The sequence below is a fragment of the Canis aureus genome, chromosome 38 (genome assembly GCF_053574225.1).
Source record: "Canis aureus isolate CA01 chromosome 38, VMU_Caureus_v.1.0, whole genome shotgun sequence".
NCBI classification, from domain to species: domain Eukaryota; kingdom Metazoa; phylum Chordata; class Mammalia; order Carnivora; family Canidae; genus Canis; species Canis aureus.
In genome coordinates, this window is record NC_135648.1 from 18,152,788 (window position 1) to 18,170,782 (window position 17,995).

At 35.0% G+C, this 17,995-nt stretch overlaps 1 protein-coding gene across 7 annotated transcripts in view; it reads left to right on the forward strand.

Moving 5' to 3' along the window:
• Positions 1 to 17,995, forward strand: part of CDC73 (cell division cycle 73) — a 253,894-nt gene that overhangs the window by 111,126 nt on the left and 124,773 nt on the right. For 6 of the 7 annotated variants that reach the window (XR_013374102.1, XR_013374103.1, XR_013374106.1 and 3 more), the window contains exon 16: positions 13,870 to 14,042. Coding sequence is in view for 1 of the 7 variants with exons in the window: in XM_077886718.1 (XP_077742844.1) it covers positions 611 to 647 (37 nt within the window). In the remaining 6 variants the exon portion in view is untranslated. Of the gene's footprint in view, positions 1 to 610; positions 10,847 to 13,869; positions 14,043 to 17,995 lie in introns of those variants that run through there. The other variant, XM_077886718.1, reaches the window with a different exon arrangement.

Sequence of the window (17,995 nt, forward strand, 5' to 3'; positions counted from 1 at the left end):
TGTTTTCTGTCTATCCAAGGGGCTTGGATTAAGTGATCCCTACAGGGTTTTTTTGTGGGTTTTTTTGCCAGTATTAAAAGGTCACTGATTGGATGTGAGTTAAGGGTAGCTTGTGAAAGGAATAGAGTTTTTGAATTTAATTACTATTATAAATAGTATTCTTAAAGCCCCTTTACATTAACATCAGTTTTATAATTGGAAAATTTAAGAACAGCATATGATCACAATACCACTAAATTTATTTTTGTTTGGGTGTTCTTTAAAATGTATCACTTTCTTGGTGTAAATCTCTTGCTGAAAATTAAGGGTTTTCCAAAGTCAGAGGTAACCCAGTGATTATAACTGATGATAATATTAAAGAGAAACATTTATTATTCTAGCCAGAAGCTCTGAGATTATAGAATTTAATAGGAGGAATGTTTCTTCTGGCTTCAAAAGTTTTTATTCTGTATTTCCAAAGTACAATATCATGTTTTCACTTTTTTAGAAAACAAAAAATCCTGTTCACTTTTGAATTTTACGTTTAAAAAAATGTTAACCTATTTTTACATATAATATTCTAAAAATTCTACAATTCATGTAATCATTATAACATATTATTATTTTTCAGGTACATGGTAAAGCATAAATCCCACTTGAGATTCTGAATTTACTTGGTTTCCCCTTTTTCTGGAGATCTGGATTAAGAAGCATGGATGTACTTTGATCTAAAGACTGAAACTCAAGCTTTATGAATTTATCAAGAACTTACAAATGAAGAAGGTCACAGATCGATCTTTTATAAGACCTTATTTGATGCTTTATGCTTCAAAGGGATGATGCTTGTCATCCATATAAGCAAACTTTCTGGCTTACAACTATTTTTTTAATATTAGCCTTCTAGTCTGTAATGGAAATTGTATATTTTGATAGAAGTTTTTTCTCCATTGGTTAAATTAGCATTACTTAAAATTTGTTTCTTTAGAAAATAAATACAGGTTATAAATGTGTGTATATTTAGAGGTTATAAGGCTCTCTAAGCCACCTTGCTTCAGATTTTTCATTGCTCTATAATTCCTTTTATTGAAAATACTATGTTATGAATGGTATTAAATTTTAGTCTCTGGAACTTCCAAAACTAGCAAAGGGATATGACTATTTTGAATGAATCAGAATGTCAACCTGTATGTATACTATACCTATACTTATTCTTTATTTAAAAAAGAATGATGAAAAATCAAGAACAATTCTTCAGCTTTGGTTGACCTGTTCAGCCTTTTCAAGACTTCTTTACTTATAATGAATACATTTAATGAATGTACATTCTTCTCACTGACTTTGGTGATTTTAAAACTTAAGAATGATATATTTCTATCTGTGCTATCTTTCCACTTGAAAAATCTCAAAACACAGATTAAAAACCTGATAGGCTATAGTGCTTTTTATTTTGGGAGCCAGAATATGTTTGGGGGAAGGAAATGTATTAGTCCTACTGCAATGTAACTTTAACTTTCTTACCTTTTCTCATAAGTTTACCTTTGATTCTTACTTTATATGTATGGCATAGGATTTTGAGTCTTCTATTTCTAGGCATGTTGCTCTTGGAGTTCTTATCCCTAAATATTGATAAACTCCCCCAGACACCAAAGAACACATTTGCTTAAGTGTCTGAACAGAAACAAGATAAAAACACTGGTATTTTTATGTGCGTATTCAATATCGTATAAAATATAAAACCTATATTTTAACTTAGTAAAATATTTTACTACTTCTCTACTTCAGAGTGTTGCATCCAAGGTACAAATGAATGAGCATTTTCCTTCAGTCTTTATTTCACCTTTTATTACTTAAAAACAACTTGGAACCTCTACTCCCCTAAAGAGATTTTTGCCATGAGAACGTTGCTGATCATTGATCTTGTGTCATTTTTTTTTTCCTCCATTCCCCCCCCCCCCCCGCCATGATCTCTGAGGTTAACATTTTTGGGGGGTAAACATTTAGCTGCTTCTTACGTTATGCTGACATTAGCTAGCCCCATTTTGAAATTTAATGCTAAATGAGAAGCACTTATTATTTATTTTTAAAGTAATCAGAAAAGTCCATACCAATAGTGAATAGAAAAAGTATTTATTCATATGAAATTCACTAGGTTCTTACAAAAAGCAGTCAGCATTTAAATTATTAGATTGTAGGTTATTTATAAGGTTTGAGCAGATTCTACCCCCTTCTTTTTCTGCATCCTCTCTTCTTGAAAACAAAAAAGAACTCAAATTTGTTCACTTTAGGATTTCTCAGCATATAAACTGTTTTCAAAATAAATTATGTATTGTATAAACTTTCTCCATGATGAAATCGTCGAGGACTAGAATCTGTGATATTTTAATGTAAGATTACTTGTTAAGACTACTACAAGTGGACAAGAACTACCTTTCTATAAAGATTTTTAGTATTTATACTTATGTCATATATGAAATTTACTTGATTACAGAGTATGGTTAAAATTGGGAACATCTACTTTAAACAGGGTTTATTTTTCTATCTTGAATTTGCCTTATGTATATTCAAAGGCTTCTGGAAATACTGTAAAGGAACATTAGGAAAAGTACAAATATGCTATGCTATGTATTTTAAAATCAGACCCTTAGTATGTGCTTATTTTTTTTTTCTTTTTTCAGCAGTTCAGTCCCTTATTTAGGCCCATAGAATTAATTTAATAGCCATTAATTCCAAAAACCATTTTTTTCAGGAATCGTATTATCTCATGACTCCCACGCCCTACAGCAGCACCTATCACTGTGCCTTGCATATATAGGCATTCAGTAAATCATTTATATTCACGAATTACTGATCTTTTCATTGTGACTGGTTTATTACAAAAAGTACTTTGACTAGATTTTGGAGTTTGAGAATACAGAATTACAAGGAATGAAGAGGTATACACAGATATTTTAGTGGAAATGAGGTGTACATTAATAAACTTGACTTATCCATAAGTTACTGTTAATTGGAGATACCCTTGTCTTGTCCCACTGGTAAAAGAAAACTCCATTTCTTATTCATAGGACACTTTCTGAGTTGGGTAACATTAAGAAGCTTGTAGGTTTCAGTCAGTAACTCTTAACCCTGACTGCACATTAGAGTCATTTGGGGGACCATTTAAATATACTATTGCCTGATTCCTGATTCTGATTTAATTTGGGCTGAGACCTGATCAGTATTTTTAAAAAGTTCTCTAGGTAATTTAATATTCAGAAAGGATTGAGAATCCCTGATTTAATTTGTTATTGAAAACAATGCCAGTATTAAATGTTGTTTCCTCATCTCCTTTCCTTCCTTCCTTCTCTCCCCTCTTCCTCTTAATGTCTCTCTCTCTCTTTCTTCTCTTCTCCGATTTTTTTTTTCTTTTGGTGGCCACCCTTTGCACTAGACCGTCCCCCTTACTGATGGTATTGGCCTATAGTTCCACATGACAAATTCAAGTCTTATTTATTTAATATAGGAGTATTTTGCTGTTTAATATTTAAACAATGTTTAATATATTTCATTATAAACTAGTATTATAGTTTATGATTTGTTTCCCATGTGTCCATATCTTTAACTAACTTTTTTTTTTAACAGCCGCATCACAACAATCCATACAGAAATAACTAGTTCATAATGAGGAAAATTTCATAATTAATTTTTAAGGTAGAAGAAAGTAAAGTATTAATTTCTTATCTGCCATGCAGAATTAGACAGAGTGTGCTTATGAAAGGAAAGAGGCATACTTTTTAATTGGTCTGCACAGAAAAGTAAAAGTAAATTATTCATTTAAATAAAATTCATTATCAAACACTGAAGGAAATATTTTTCCTAAATAAAAATTTTTGTGACTCCTAACAAAGTTAAAGCGATACATTGTTCTTTTTTGGAGGGTGGGAAGGGGGTATTTAGTTGCCATATTTCTTACTATATAACAGTTCCATTTTATTGGTATTAACAATAGAAATGACGATAGGATATACATATGTGGCCAGAAATGAAGTGCCACTCTGTCAGATAACAGTTACCTGAGTCTTAGTTGTTGAACTAATTAGTTTATAAAACTTTCTGAGACCAACAGTGCATTTTATAAATATTACAAAAGCTAATCAAAATTAAAACATGAAAAATAAATTTAATTACATGAGCCTTAATATTACTTGACTATATTTTTATTCACTTGGATTTGATATTCAGCTGGTTACCCTCACCATAGTAAATTAACTTCAAAAAGAAAAAAGGACAAATGACTGAATTTGACTTAAATTAAGAATTGGATTAGGAATTTTGAAATGCCGTGTCCTATATATTCTGGCATATCCATTGCTGCATTTGGCTGCATAGTGGTGCCAGCATGTTTTCTATATTAATATGTTGGAATAATAACTAAGAAAAAATTGAAAATGTATAATAAGTGTATAAAGAATTATATTTAGTAAATGCATAATAGGCAATACTTTCAGGTCATTGATCTGTTTGGGTTTCTATGTTTTATCTTAGGTAGTGTTTATTGAGTATCTTGGGAGTTATAAATGTATGCCATTTAAATGAGTAAAGCTAATGAAATTTTACTGCCAAAATTTAAAAAGTGGGGTGATACTATGTCAAATTTAAGTAAATGATGTATCTGAGAATTTTCTTTGCTACTGAATTCCCTTTCTATCTAGTTTAAGCTTACTAAAAGCTACTTACCCTTCAAGTTTGATTATAGTGCTTTATATATAATATAGTTTTTTACATGGTGTAGGCACTATAAATGATTGTTTAGCCACCAATTTGTATTATTTTTCAAGCAAAGTGGTTCTTGAATGGAGCTTAAATTTGGGCCATGTGATCTGATAAAATGTTCCAGTCATTCTTCATTTCAGTGGATTTTTAAATTTCAAGTTTAATTGTAAATAAAACATTTTTTACTACTTTAACAGTCTTGGGGACATTCCTATCCCCACTTCTAACATATGCTTCATCATCCCTCCAACCGAAAAAATCACTTTCAACCAAGAATATAGAAACTATATTAACGAGTAGGATATGGAAGATGACAGTCTTTCCATAAATGGATTTATGAGATTTTTCAGGCTTAATATTTCTCTTTTGAAAATAAATACAATGTGAGTTTTCACTTTGAAAACTAATGAATTAAAGTACATTTACAGTCTGCTCTTGATAAGTTAAATAATGTAGAGAATCATAGTTCTTCCTAAAAGTAATAAGCCACATGCTCTACTGAGCTTAGTTTGTTTATGGTCCAATATATTGTGTCCTTATTGTTGGAATAGAATTAAGAAGGTATCTGGTAAATTACATTATCTTTAAAGTTTGTGCACCTTGATTTTAACATTTTATAGTTTGAAAACAAACTGTACTCTGCATATAATCAAATCATTAACAGCATCATCATATTGGTTGTGCCAGTGATAATGTGTGACTCTTTTGCAACAAAATTTATTTAATGAAGAGTTTAATGGGCCCTACTCAAACTTAATTTCCATTTATAGTTCATAAGTGCCCACTAAATATGTGTTTTATCACGCTCTTCTGTTCATTTGATCATCTGTGCTTAGATGAGCATTCACATAACTAAAGTAGATATAGCATAAGCTATAAATGCTGTTGGATTTTTTTAAGGCTCAAAGGTGCTAGTAATAGCATACTGCCAAATAAGCTTTTTCTCCTCCCATTTTCTAAAAACATTTTCCATTTCTATTTAATCGTGTAATTATCAAGTGTTTATGGCGGGTTGGAAGACTTCCTCTTAATGTTCTTCAGTGGCCATAAAAAAAAAGAAACCTAAAAAGTAGTTCTAGAGAAGGCTACATTGTGTCTCTCATAATTATTTTGTAGATACTTTGTCACAGAATTAGAGATTCATCATCTTTCAGAGAATGTTGATTTATATTACATAACTAATGTAAATAGGACTCAGGCCATGTAAGAAAGAAAAAATCAGAAATTTTGTTAATCACACATGAATATTTTTTTGCACTGTGCTTCATTTACCAAAAATTTCCAAAAGGAAACACATTGGGTTACACAGCATTCACTGTGATAAAATACGGTAACTTACACTCACAGAACAGCTACATTCATGGAGTTTACCATGTTAAAAATGTAAATATGATAATGGCATCAATTTCTCTTTTAAAATTATTAAATAATATAATTTTTTAATGGAATACTTTGAAATTTTATCAAGTTGGTGTATGTAATGATTGGGAAAGATCAAATGAGCTTACTCATGGCTTTTTCTATTATTTTAGCCTACTTGGGCATCACTAATATTTATGGTCATTTTGACTGTAAAACAATTTTAAAGTATTTATATTCTTAATTATGTTTTTATTTCATAGTACACCGTTGAGTACAAAAAGGAAGTGTAAGGGTTACTGATGATGAAATAAACTGGGAGGCGTTAATGTAGTTGAGGTAGGAATTTGAGGAGAAAGAAGAAATTATATGGGAACTCCAACTCAGTGGGAAAAAAAAATGTAGTAGATTTTGGGCAGTGATGTATCTTTTGGGGGTTTAGACATAAATTTAAGTGAAACTAGGCAAACCTGTGGTATGGTTTTTCTCCAGCCGCATTTAGTGGCTTGATTTGCAGGTGTAGAGGAAGCAAATAGGTTTTAAATTTTTGATGGAAGTAGAAGCAGGCCAGGGAGGTGAACATATTCACAGAAGTGATGACTATAGTACCAGGATGCAGAATCTAAGCTTTTCAAGGAATAATATAAAGGAGGTGGCAGATTATATGAAGTTGGGGCTGACCCATGAACTGAAAACTTCAGTGAAATGAAACTAAAAAAAGAAGGTGAGAGGATGGGATACGTGAAATCAAGATTTCAGAGGCGATAAGATACTGATGAGGAAAAGTCAAGACCTTGGAAGTTCCAGAAGAGCTCTTCGGACTCAAAGATCTGAGGCCATGGTACTCATATGAGTGTTGAAATAACAGAACAATAAGAATAGGGGTTGCAGGGAAGATAGCAATGACAAGAAAACCCTAAATGGGGTAGCATAAGCTTTAAAGGATCCATACTCAAAAATCTTTGGCTTTGGATCAAGAGACCAGTGAACATACATTTAGATATTTTAAGATTATTTTAAAGGTATAGATCATTTCAATGCCCCCCCCCCAACGTGTGTCTTAATTATGTGCTTGTTTTATTAGCACAGATTAAGAAGACTTTTATTATACTAAGTGTAAATCCTCTCTGACAGCCTTTTTTACCTTCTCTGAGTCTTGTTTTCCCCAGTTTGCTCACACATCAGGCTAGTTCTTGTATTCTTCACCTCTTCTGCAGCCCAATGATAACTGGAAATGGGTAAAAGTCTTTGGTAGAAGACCTGAACACCACTCTGTTCTGAGGTTTCACAACTTGCCCAAACTGAGGTCACTATATATACATCTCATTACTAAGGGAGAACACCATGAGTGGTTCCCAAAGTGGGTACAGAGTGATAGAAAAAAGGAAAACCTGGAAGTACTGGGGTTAGAAGGGGTTTTTCATTGACTTTTCTATGGGCATCTTCCTCAGTTTGCTTTGTTCTAGATTTTTGCATGTGAATTTTTGGAATGTTGTCAGCTTTCTTTTCCTATGGTGAGGTGGGTTAGATGTTATTTTGAACCTAATCTAAATCTCCAACCTGAATCTGGTTTCTTTGATTTCCTTGTTAACATGAGATGGTGTGTATCTTTTCTTCTTTGGTGGCTGGTGGTTTTACAGTTTTCCTTTTTTCTCACTCCCCTACCAATTTCTTTATTGTGAAGTGTGATCAAGCTGTGATCTCACTTTACTTCATTGTCTTCACCAGGAAGTGACCTTACCTATTCTTGATGGGAGAAAGAGAAGCCATGGACTTCTCAGTACTATATCTCAAAAACATGTGCATATAAGCCTCCTTTCACTTTTTCCTGTTTTAAATGTCCTGTCACCCATCAAGGACTTGTCTATTCGTATGTTGTTCTCCTACAACCTCCCCTACTGTCATGAATTTGCCCTGCTCTCTTTCCTCTCTAGCTTGTGTCTTCATTTTGTCACCCTGTACTCTTATCCCTTCCACCCACATTTAAACTGGGTTGCACCTTTCATCTTAAACAGAGTTCTAGGGAAATGGCTTGAATATGTGAGCACCTCACTGTCAAAGATCCATGGACTTAGAGGAAAAGAGTGCAGTCTACAGTTGTGGTACTAAATAAGACTAGCTTTAGAGTACCTGCTGGGCTGCTGCATGGTGGGATCTCGGTTCATGTTTGTATGGATATTGGCAGCTTGCTGCTTCATATATCCTCATCCCACAGAAACAGAGGGAACTGCTTGCTTGTTTTGTTCCCAGGTTTATTGCCACTCGGACTGACCCAAAGTTTGCCAAAGGGTGAATGAGTAGACAAAGGAAAATAGTCTAAAGAAGCCTAATGAAAAACAGACCATTCAGAAGTGGGTGGTGGTGATAAAGAATTGCTGGTGGAGATGAATGACAACTTTAATTTTGAAAAAGCACATGAAATTCACAGTGTGAAATAAACTTTCTATAATTTAAAAACCCAACACATTAAAATGTAGAAAAAGAGGGAAATAGCCACTCTTGAGAACCAAATTAGTGGCCTAGAATATGTGCAGTAGTAGTTCTCTCTAGAAAAGCAAAATCCAAAGGCATGGAGATTGTAGTAAAAATGAAAACACCTTGAAGAAAAGTTTAGGATATTTAATGTGAATAAATGAAGAACCATAAGGAAGAAAAAAGGAAACAGACTTATGAAAACGACTCATAAATACTAGAAGAAAGTTTCCCTGGTTTGAAAGGCCTCTTGATATATAGGTTCCATGTAATATGGTTGGGGGGAGACACCTAGGCAGACATTTCATTCAAATACTGTCTATTTTGGGGCAGTGATAAGCACTGTTGTAGTCCCTGGAATTCAAGGTGAACAAAGCATTGAACCATGCCTTCATTGAGTAGGAAGAGGTAGATAATAAAATGAATAAATGTGTCAGATGTGAATAAGTGATACAGAAAAAGAGTGACTAAAAGTGTCAGGATAAGGAGAGGCAAGATTTAACTATAATTGTGGTCAGAGACTGTTCAGCTGACATTTGAGCAGGAGGTGAGGGAACCAACCTCATGCATATCTGGAGAGGAAAATACTCCAGAAGGTGAACAGGAGGTTTAAAAATAATCCTAAAATGGTATCATATCAGCAACTTAAAGACTGGCAAGGAGGCCACTTGGGTAGAGCTGAGGGAGCAAGGACAGAAGATGTGAGTGCAAAGTGGCAGCAGGAAACAAGATTATGTGGGACTTTCTAGACCATTGTAAAGCCCTTGGCTTTGGTACATAGGGGAAGCCATTGGAGAGGTTTTGAGCAGAGGAGAGACCTCATGTGACTTTAGGAGTCATAATGCTGTTGAAAAATAACTGGGTAGTAAAGGCAGGTGCTGGGAGACCAGCTCATTAGATATTTCAGTAATTTAAATCATTAGGGCTGAGGCCAATATGGTTATTGGTGGAGTGACTAATGATCAGATTCTGGAAATATTTTGAAAATAGATGGAGTGGGTGTGGTGTGATAATAGAATCAACGGGTTTTATTGTTTTTGGCTTTTGCCTAAATAACTGGAAGGATGGGGTTTTTGCTTACTATGCTAGGAAAGAATTGTGTAAGGGCCAGATTTTGGGATGGTAACAGCTGAAGGAATCAGTTTGGGGGGAATGTTGAGTTTAAGACGCTTATTAGACATGCAGGAGAAGATTCTCAAATTTTTAATTTCAGGGTAAAGAGAGGAATTCATAAAGGAAAACAAAAATCACACCTCTAAGCTTTCTAGAATGACAACTAAATCTGTTTCCCGGGTGAGATCATTTATCTTGAGGCTATGCAAGGATCCAAAGAGTGTGTCTCCCAAGTGACCTCAGTTGAAGAAAATGCACATTAGAATTTTCAAGAACTTCAAACAAATAAACACCTGTGTTCTGTGATAGAGTGGAAATTTGTAATGTTAAGTGTTAAGTGTTCTTCAGGTAGGAAAGACACACTACCTGGAAAATCTCCCATCATTAACTTTAAGTACTAAGCTATCTCAGCAAAACCCAGAAGTGAGGCCTGAGCAGGGAGTGAAGAAGGAAAACATCTAAATTTCTTCTCCCTGGTGAGAAAAATGATTTCATGGAAGATGAACAACACTTGTTCTTGCAACTAAGCAGAAGTTCTATATTTTTGACAAATAGCTTTCTAAAACCCACTGAAGCACTTTGGAATATTTAAAAAACAAAACAAACATTGTATTAAGGTTTTGGAGATTTTTAAATAGGTCAGGAAATTATTTCCAAGTTGTTAAATTGTGAAGATACAGACATTTTGATAGATACTATATGTAACGTTTTCAGCTGCAAAAGCACAAAATAAAAAAATATTCCCAATAACCATTTAAAAAAATTTTTTTCCATAGCACAATTTTTTCCCAACAGTAATTACCTTCTTGTTCATTCACAGACTTCTGATCGTCTGACTTCGTAGTAATTTCTAACCTTGTTATTTGGCAAAGAGCTAATTTAGGTTTAAGAGAAAGGTCAACTCTCTCATTTTCTTGTTCCCACTTGCTTCCATTATTACTGTTATCTTTAAGGGTTTTTTTTTTTTTTTAATCTTTTTCTCAGAGATCTCTCTATGCCACTTTTCCATTTTGTAAAGTATAAAGTGTTGTCTGTCACAGTACGCTGGATGACGGAATGAAAACTTCGCTGTCAGGTTTTTTCCTTAGTTCACCTTGTACTGTATACAGATCAAGTGAAGGCATCTGTGTCAATTCATATATTAACTATTAATAAAGCTTAATTTAAATGCAAATATATATTTTAGTGTCTTCTTCCCGCACCTGACTAAATCATCTGAGATGCTCCCTGGAGTGTATGCCCTACTTTGGAGACCAATAGCATTAAGTAAAAATGTTTTTATACAGTATTTATCAAATACTGGTGTGTGGACCAGGAGTGTTAGCATTCCACAGTGGTGGTGAATTGTGTGATTGTTCAAGTACAGATTCCTTGACCTTTGTTTCTAATTTACTGAGCAGGTTTTTGTGGGATAAAGCCGAAGAATCCACATATTTAACAAGATTCTCAAGTGATTGATGGATGCACTATTTTAAGAGTCAATGGCTTTGAAAAACCTGAAGCCAGATTGCATTTTCAATCTCATCAAAGGCTTCCCTCCCAAAAATTTAGGTCCAGATAATACTGCTTTGCAGTCTTTCAATATGCCATCCATTTTTGCAGCTCCATGCCTTAGTAAATGTTCCTTTTCCTGACTAGAAGATGTGTTCTTAACTTTTAAGACAGTTCAAATTCACCCCTGTGAGGTTCACATCTGTACTTATCAAATAACACATTTGTGTTTTTGTGATTTCTTCTGCCCATTATGAGCAACCTAAGGTATTTGCCAATATTAGTATTACCCCATGTGAGAAAAAAAAATCAGACCATGCTTAATGCTCTTAAAACTAATTGAATAGAGATGTGTTTGCATTAATATCATCCATGTTCATGGAATTAAGAACGGACAACTAAATCTTCATTTCCCACATATATGATACTACAACTCACTTTAAAACCTTAAAGAAATCTACCTATGTGAGGATTATCACAGAGATTGTCTCAGAAAAAATGAAAACAATAACACGAAATATATATGAAAGACTAAGTAAAGGTATACCAGTATCTAGTTAGGAGTAAGTGTTCTCATTTTTCTTTTATATGTTTATAGCACCAGTGCCCTGTAATTAATCATATTTCAAGATGGTAAGGTGGAGCAGTTATCAAGGTACTGTCTCCCAGCTCCAAATCCACCCTTCTTCCCCCTATTTTGTAATGTTGAAACTGGACTTCGTACAGGTTTCTCCTGTACAAGCTCGATGTTAGCCTGTCACTGGAGGAACCGTATAAGGCCACAACAGAGGAGTTTCTTTTTCTGGTCCTGGTGTGCTGTGTTTGACTTGGCTGCCAGAGCAGTAGATTATAATGCAGAAGGTCTGAGAACACCCATTCAACAGCCTTCATAGATCTTCTGCAGCCTCCGCCTTCCTGAAAGTCTGCTCACAGGAACAGTTCCCAAAGACCAACTGTGGCCCACCCGCAACCCCCAGGGACTCCACCACCTGATGAGGTGCTCCGACTAGGCCAGCCACTTTCCCACAACAGATAGTCTTGTGTTCCTTTTTTATTTTTTTTATTTTTTAAAGATTTTATTTATTTATTCATGAGAGACACAGAGAGAGATAGGCAGAGACACAGGCAGAGAGAGAAGCAGGCTCCATGCAGGGAGCCCGATGTGGGACTCGATCCTGGGACTCCAGGATCATTCCCTGAGCCAAAGGCAGGCGCTAAACCGCTGAGCCACCCAGGTGTCCCCTAGTCTTGTGTTCCTGTGTGAGACATGCCCTCTCCAATGAGTTCTTACTCTCTCACCGGGGTAAGAGTGGGAAGTGGGGTGGCTCTTACATGTTCTTTCTTTTTTATTCTCCCACCACTAGAGAAGGAATAGCTTCTTTCTAATTTCTATACCCATTAGAATCTCCTTTATTAACCATTCTATATATTTAATTTTTTCTCTATCAAAATTTCTGATGTGGTTCCTGTCTCCTGAGGTTTCTTTGAGTGTAAACTAAACTATACACTATACTAAACTATAAACTAGTTCCTAGAAGCTGGTTGCATCAGGAAGGACCATATGTTAGAATTAATGGTTTACATAAATATTTGAAGTCTCAGAAGGAGAAAATAAGAAAAACAATACTGTGGTGAATGTGTGGAAATCAGAGAACGATTTGATATAGTTCTGGTGGCTGACCTGATTGAAACCATGGTGGTGGTCATGGGAATCTTTGGATCAATAAATATTCACATGCTACAAAAAAAAAACAAAAAAAAAAACAAAAAAAAAAAACAAAGAAAAGAAAAGAAACGGTGGTGATTACTGTATCCAGATTCCTGGGAACCTTTCAGGGCTATATTGAAGATAAATGGTCCAATATAAAAACACGCCTCTCTCTTTCTCTCAACCTCTCTTTCTCTCTCTTTTTTACATATTTAGCATTCTTCTGCATTTTGCTTTGTTCACCTAATAGTATATCTTGGAAATTGTATGTTTGTTCAGTTTTTTTTTTCTGTCTTGTTCTTAAGTTGTTTTTTTTTTTTAATTGAAGTAAACATCACATAGTAAATATCTTTTTCCTTTGAACTGACTACATACTATTTTACACTATGGCTGTGCCGGCACTGTGGAGGGATATCTGGGTTGAATACAATTCTGTACCATTATAAACAGTGTTGCGGTAAACATCTATGTACATATGTATTTGTACATGTATATTAGTGTATCTTAGATAAATTCCTGAAAGTGGCATCACTAATTCAGAGATTATGTATTTTTTGTTTTACTTTTTATTTTGAAATAATTAGATTCATAGAAATATACAAAACTACTAGACAGGTCCCAGGTGTCCCTCATCCAATTTCTCCCAACGATGTTATTTTATATAACCATAGTACAATATTAAAACTAGGATATTGATAACAATCTACACAATCTTATTTAGATTTCAGCAAACTGCCCTCATTTGACTGTGTGTGTATGGTTCTATGCAATTTTATCACATGTAGATTTGTGTAACCAGCCCCGAAGACAAGATGCAAAACTGTTCCATCAGTGTGAAGATCCTTTGTGCTACACCTTTATAGCCACACCCACACTCCCCCCTTCTCCATCTCTCTATTCCTATTCCTGGCAAGCAACTAATCTGCTCTCCAGCTCTGTAATTTTGTCATTTTGAGAATACAGTAGACCCTTCTTACCTGTGGTTTCCCTTTCTGCAGGTTTGTTACCCATGGTCAAACCCATGCCTGGAGGGAGGTGATCCCCTTTCTGACTGTGTCGTCAAAGGGGCAGTAGTAGCCTAACACTACGTTTTAGTGCCTGTGTCATTCCCCTCACTTCATCTCATTACGTAGGCATTTTATCATCTCACCTCATCACAAGAAAAAGAAAGGTGAGTACATTGCAGTAAGATAATTTGAGAGAGACTACATTCATTTAACTTTTATTACAGTATTTTGTTATAATGGTTCTATTTTATTAAATGAAATAATAGTTATCTATTTTTAGTTGTTAATCTTTAACTGTGCCTAATTTACAAATTAGATTTGACCATAGATATGTGTGTATAGGAAAAAATATATATGAGGTTCAGTACTATCCCTGGTTTCCAGCATCCACTGGGGGTGTCGGAACTATCCTTCTCAGATAAGGGGCAGCTACTGTCTTATGTAAAAGAAATCATACAACAGGGGATCCCTGGGTGGCGCAGCGGTTTGGCGCCTGCCATTGGCCCAGGGCACGATCCTGGAGACCCGGGATCGAATCCCACATCGGGCTCCCGGTGCATGGAGCCTGCTTCTCCCTCTGACTATGTCTCTGCCTCTCTCTGTCTGTGACTATCATAAAAAAAAAAAAAAAAAAAAAAAAAAAATAAATTAAAAAAAAATTTAGAAATCATACAACAGGTGACCTTTGGATTTTGGCTTTCTTCATGCAGCATAATTCCCTTGAGATCCATCCAACAGTTGGATGTGTCAATAGTTTTTCTTTTCTTTTCTTTTTTTTCTGAGTAGTATTTAATGATGTGGCTGTACTACCATTTGGTTAACCACTTGCCAGTTGAAGAGTGTTAGGTTGTTTCCATTATTTGGCTATTATTAATAAATCTGTGAACATTGTTGTACACATTTTTGTGTGTTTCTTTTCTGGGATAAATGTCCAAGAATATGGTCGCTGGGTTGTATGGTAAGTATATGTTAGCTTTTTAAAAAAATTGTCAAACTATTTTCCAGAACGATGGTATTTTCCAGAATGATCCAGTTTCTCCACATCCTTGCCTGTATTTTATATTGTCATGATTTTTTAGGAGTTTAGCTGTTTTAATAGATATATAGTAATGTATCTTAATGGTTTTAATTAGAATGTTCCCAGTGGCTAATGGTATTGAACATATCTTCAGGTTCTAGTTTGCTATCTGTATATTCTCTTTGGTGAAATGTGTGCTCATATCTTGCCTGTTTTCTAATTTGTTTTTTTTTTTAAGATTTTATTTATTTAATCATGGGAGAGGCAGAGAGAGAGGGGCAGAGACATAGGCAGAGGGAGAAGCAGGCTCTATGCAGGAAGCCCGATGTGGGACTTGATCCAGGCATTCCGGGATCACGTCCTGAGCTGAAGGCAGATGCCCAACCACTGAGCCACCTGGGCATCCCTGATTTTGTTTCTTTTTACTGTTGAGTTCTTTATACAGAAGTTCTCAAGTTCCATGGTTCTAATATGCATGACTTATTTTTTCTTTTTTGTTTGGAACAGTTCCTTTTATTTCCCCATTTGCTTTATTGATATATAACTGACATATAACATTGGGTAAGGCTAAAGTGTACAATATAATTTGATACATGTGTATATTGTGAAATGTTTACTACAATAAGATTAGTTAACGCATCCTTTACCTCACATAATCACCCTTTTTGTTATTGTTATGGTAACAACGTTTAAGATCCAAGCAACTTTCAAGTATACAATACAGTATCCTTAGCTAGAGAAAGAACTTACTCCTCTGGAAGTTTGTATGCTTTGACCAACATCTCATAATTTCTTTCACTGCCCAGTGCCTGGTAACCACCATGCTACTCTCCGCTTCTATGAATTTGGCTTTTTTAGATTCCTCATTTAACTGAGATCGGACAGTATTTCTTTCTGTCTCACTTATTTCACTTACCATAATGCCCTCAAGGCCTAGCTGTGTCACAAATGATAGAATTCCCTTTTATTTGATGGATGAATAATATTCATAAACCACATTTTTATTCATTCATCCATTGCTGGACATTTCAGTTGTTTCTATGTCTTGGCTATTGTGAATAATGCTGCAATGGACGTAGGAGTACAGCTATCTCTTAGGGTTAGTGATTTTTTTTTTAAATTTTTATTTATTTATGATAGTCACACAGAGAGAGAGAGGCAGAGACACAGGCAGAGGGAGAAGCAGGCTCCATGCACCGGGAGCCCGACGTGGGACTCGATCCCGGGTCTCCAGGATCGCGCCCTGGGCCAAAGGCAGGCGCTAAACCGCTGCACCACCCAAGGATCCCGGGTTAGTGATTTATTACCCTTTGCGTATGTAACCAGAAGTGGAATTCCTGGATCATATGACAGCTCTATTTTTAATTTTTTGAGGAATCCCCATAGTGTATTTATAGTAGCTGCACCAATTTACTCTTTTCCCACCAGTAGCATGCTATGGTTCCCTTTTCTCCAAATTCTTACCCATGCTTGTTATCTCTTGTCTTTTCAGTAACAGTCATTCTAACAGGTGTGAGGTGACATTTTATTGTGGTTTTGGTTTGAATTTTCCTGATGATGAGTAATGTTGAGCACCTGTTCATGTATCTGTTGGCCATTAGTATGTTTTTCTTTGGAAAAATGTTATTTAAGTCTTTTCCCCATTTTTTTATTGGATTATTATTAATTTATTTTTTGCTACTGGGTTGTATGAATTCCTTATATATTTCAGATATTAGTACCCCTTAACACATTTGGCTTGGATATAGTTTCTCCCAATTGGTAGGTTGCCTTTTCTTTTTCCTTCTTTAGGATTTTATTTATTTTAATTGAGAGAGAGGGAGAGAGCACAAGCAGAGGGAAGGGGTAGAGGGAGAGGGAGAAGCAGACTCCCTGCTGAGCAGGGAACCCACTGGCTGTGAGGCGCAATCCCAAGACCCCAGGAGCTGAAGGCAGACACTTAACCAACTAAGCCACCAGGTGCCCCTGCCTTTTCATTTTGTTGTATGTTTCATTTGCTCTGTAGAAGTTTTTTCAGTCTGATGTTGCATTTGTTGATTTTTGCTTTGTTCCTTGTGCTTTTGGTATCACATCTAAACAATCATATATGAAATCAATGTCAAGGAGCTTTTTCCTATGTTTTCACTTAGGAATTTTAAAGTTCCAGGTCTTAAAGTTAAGTACTTAACCCACTTTGAGTTAATTTTTGTGAGTGGTCAAAGATAGGGGTCTATTTTCATTCTTTTGCATATGAATATCCAGTTTTTCTAGCACCACTTATTAAAGAGACTATTTTTTTCCCTATTGAGTATTCTTGTCTTCCTCATCATATGTTAGTTACTTTATACATGTGAGCTTATTTCTGGGCTCCTGATTCTGTTTCATTGGTCTATGTGTCTGTTTTTATGCCAGTGCCACTGTTCTGGTTACTATAACTTGGTAATATAGTTTGATATCAGCAAGTGTGATGCCTCCTCAAGGTTACTTTGGGTATTTTGGGGTTTTTTTCAGTTCCATACAAATTTCAGCATTTTTTTTCTATTTCTGTGAAATATGCCATTGGAATTTTGATAGAGATGCATTGAATCTATAATGGCTTTGGGTAGTATGAACATTTTAACAATATAAATTTTTCTGATCCATAAACATGAAATATCTTTCCATTTATTTGTGTCTTCTTTAATTATTTTCCTCTATATCTTAAAGTTTTCAGTGTATAGATCTTTTTTGGTTAAAATTATCTCTTTTATTGTATTTTATGCTATTGTAAATGGGATGGTTTTCTTCTTTTTCAGATAATTCGTTGTTAGTATATAGAAAAACTGAATTTTTAAAAATGCCACTTAACATACAGTTTAATATTAGTTTCAGGTATACAATATAGTGATTCAGCACTTCTATACAACACTCAGTGCTCATCACAATGAATGCACTCCTTCATCTCCATCCCTTATTTAAGCCATCTGCCCACCCACCTCCCCTCTGGTAACCATCAGTTTCTTCTCTATAGTTAAGAATCTGTTTCTTGGTTTACCTCACTCTTTCCCTTTGCTCATTTGTTTTGTTTCTTAAATTCCACATATAAGTGAAATCATGTGTTTTTTGTCTTTCTCAAACTTA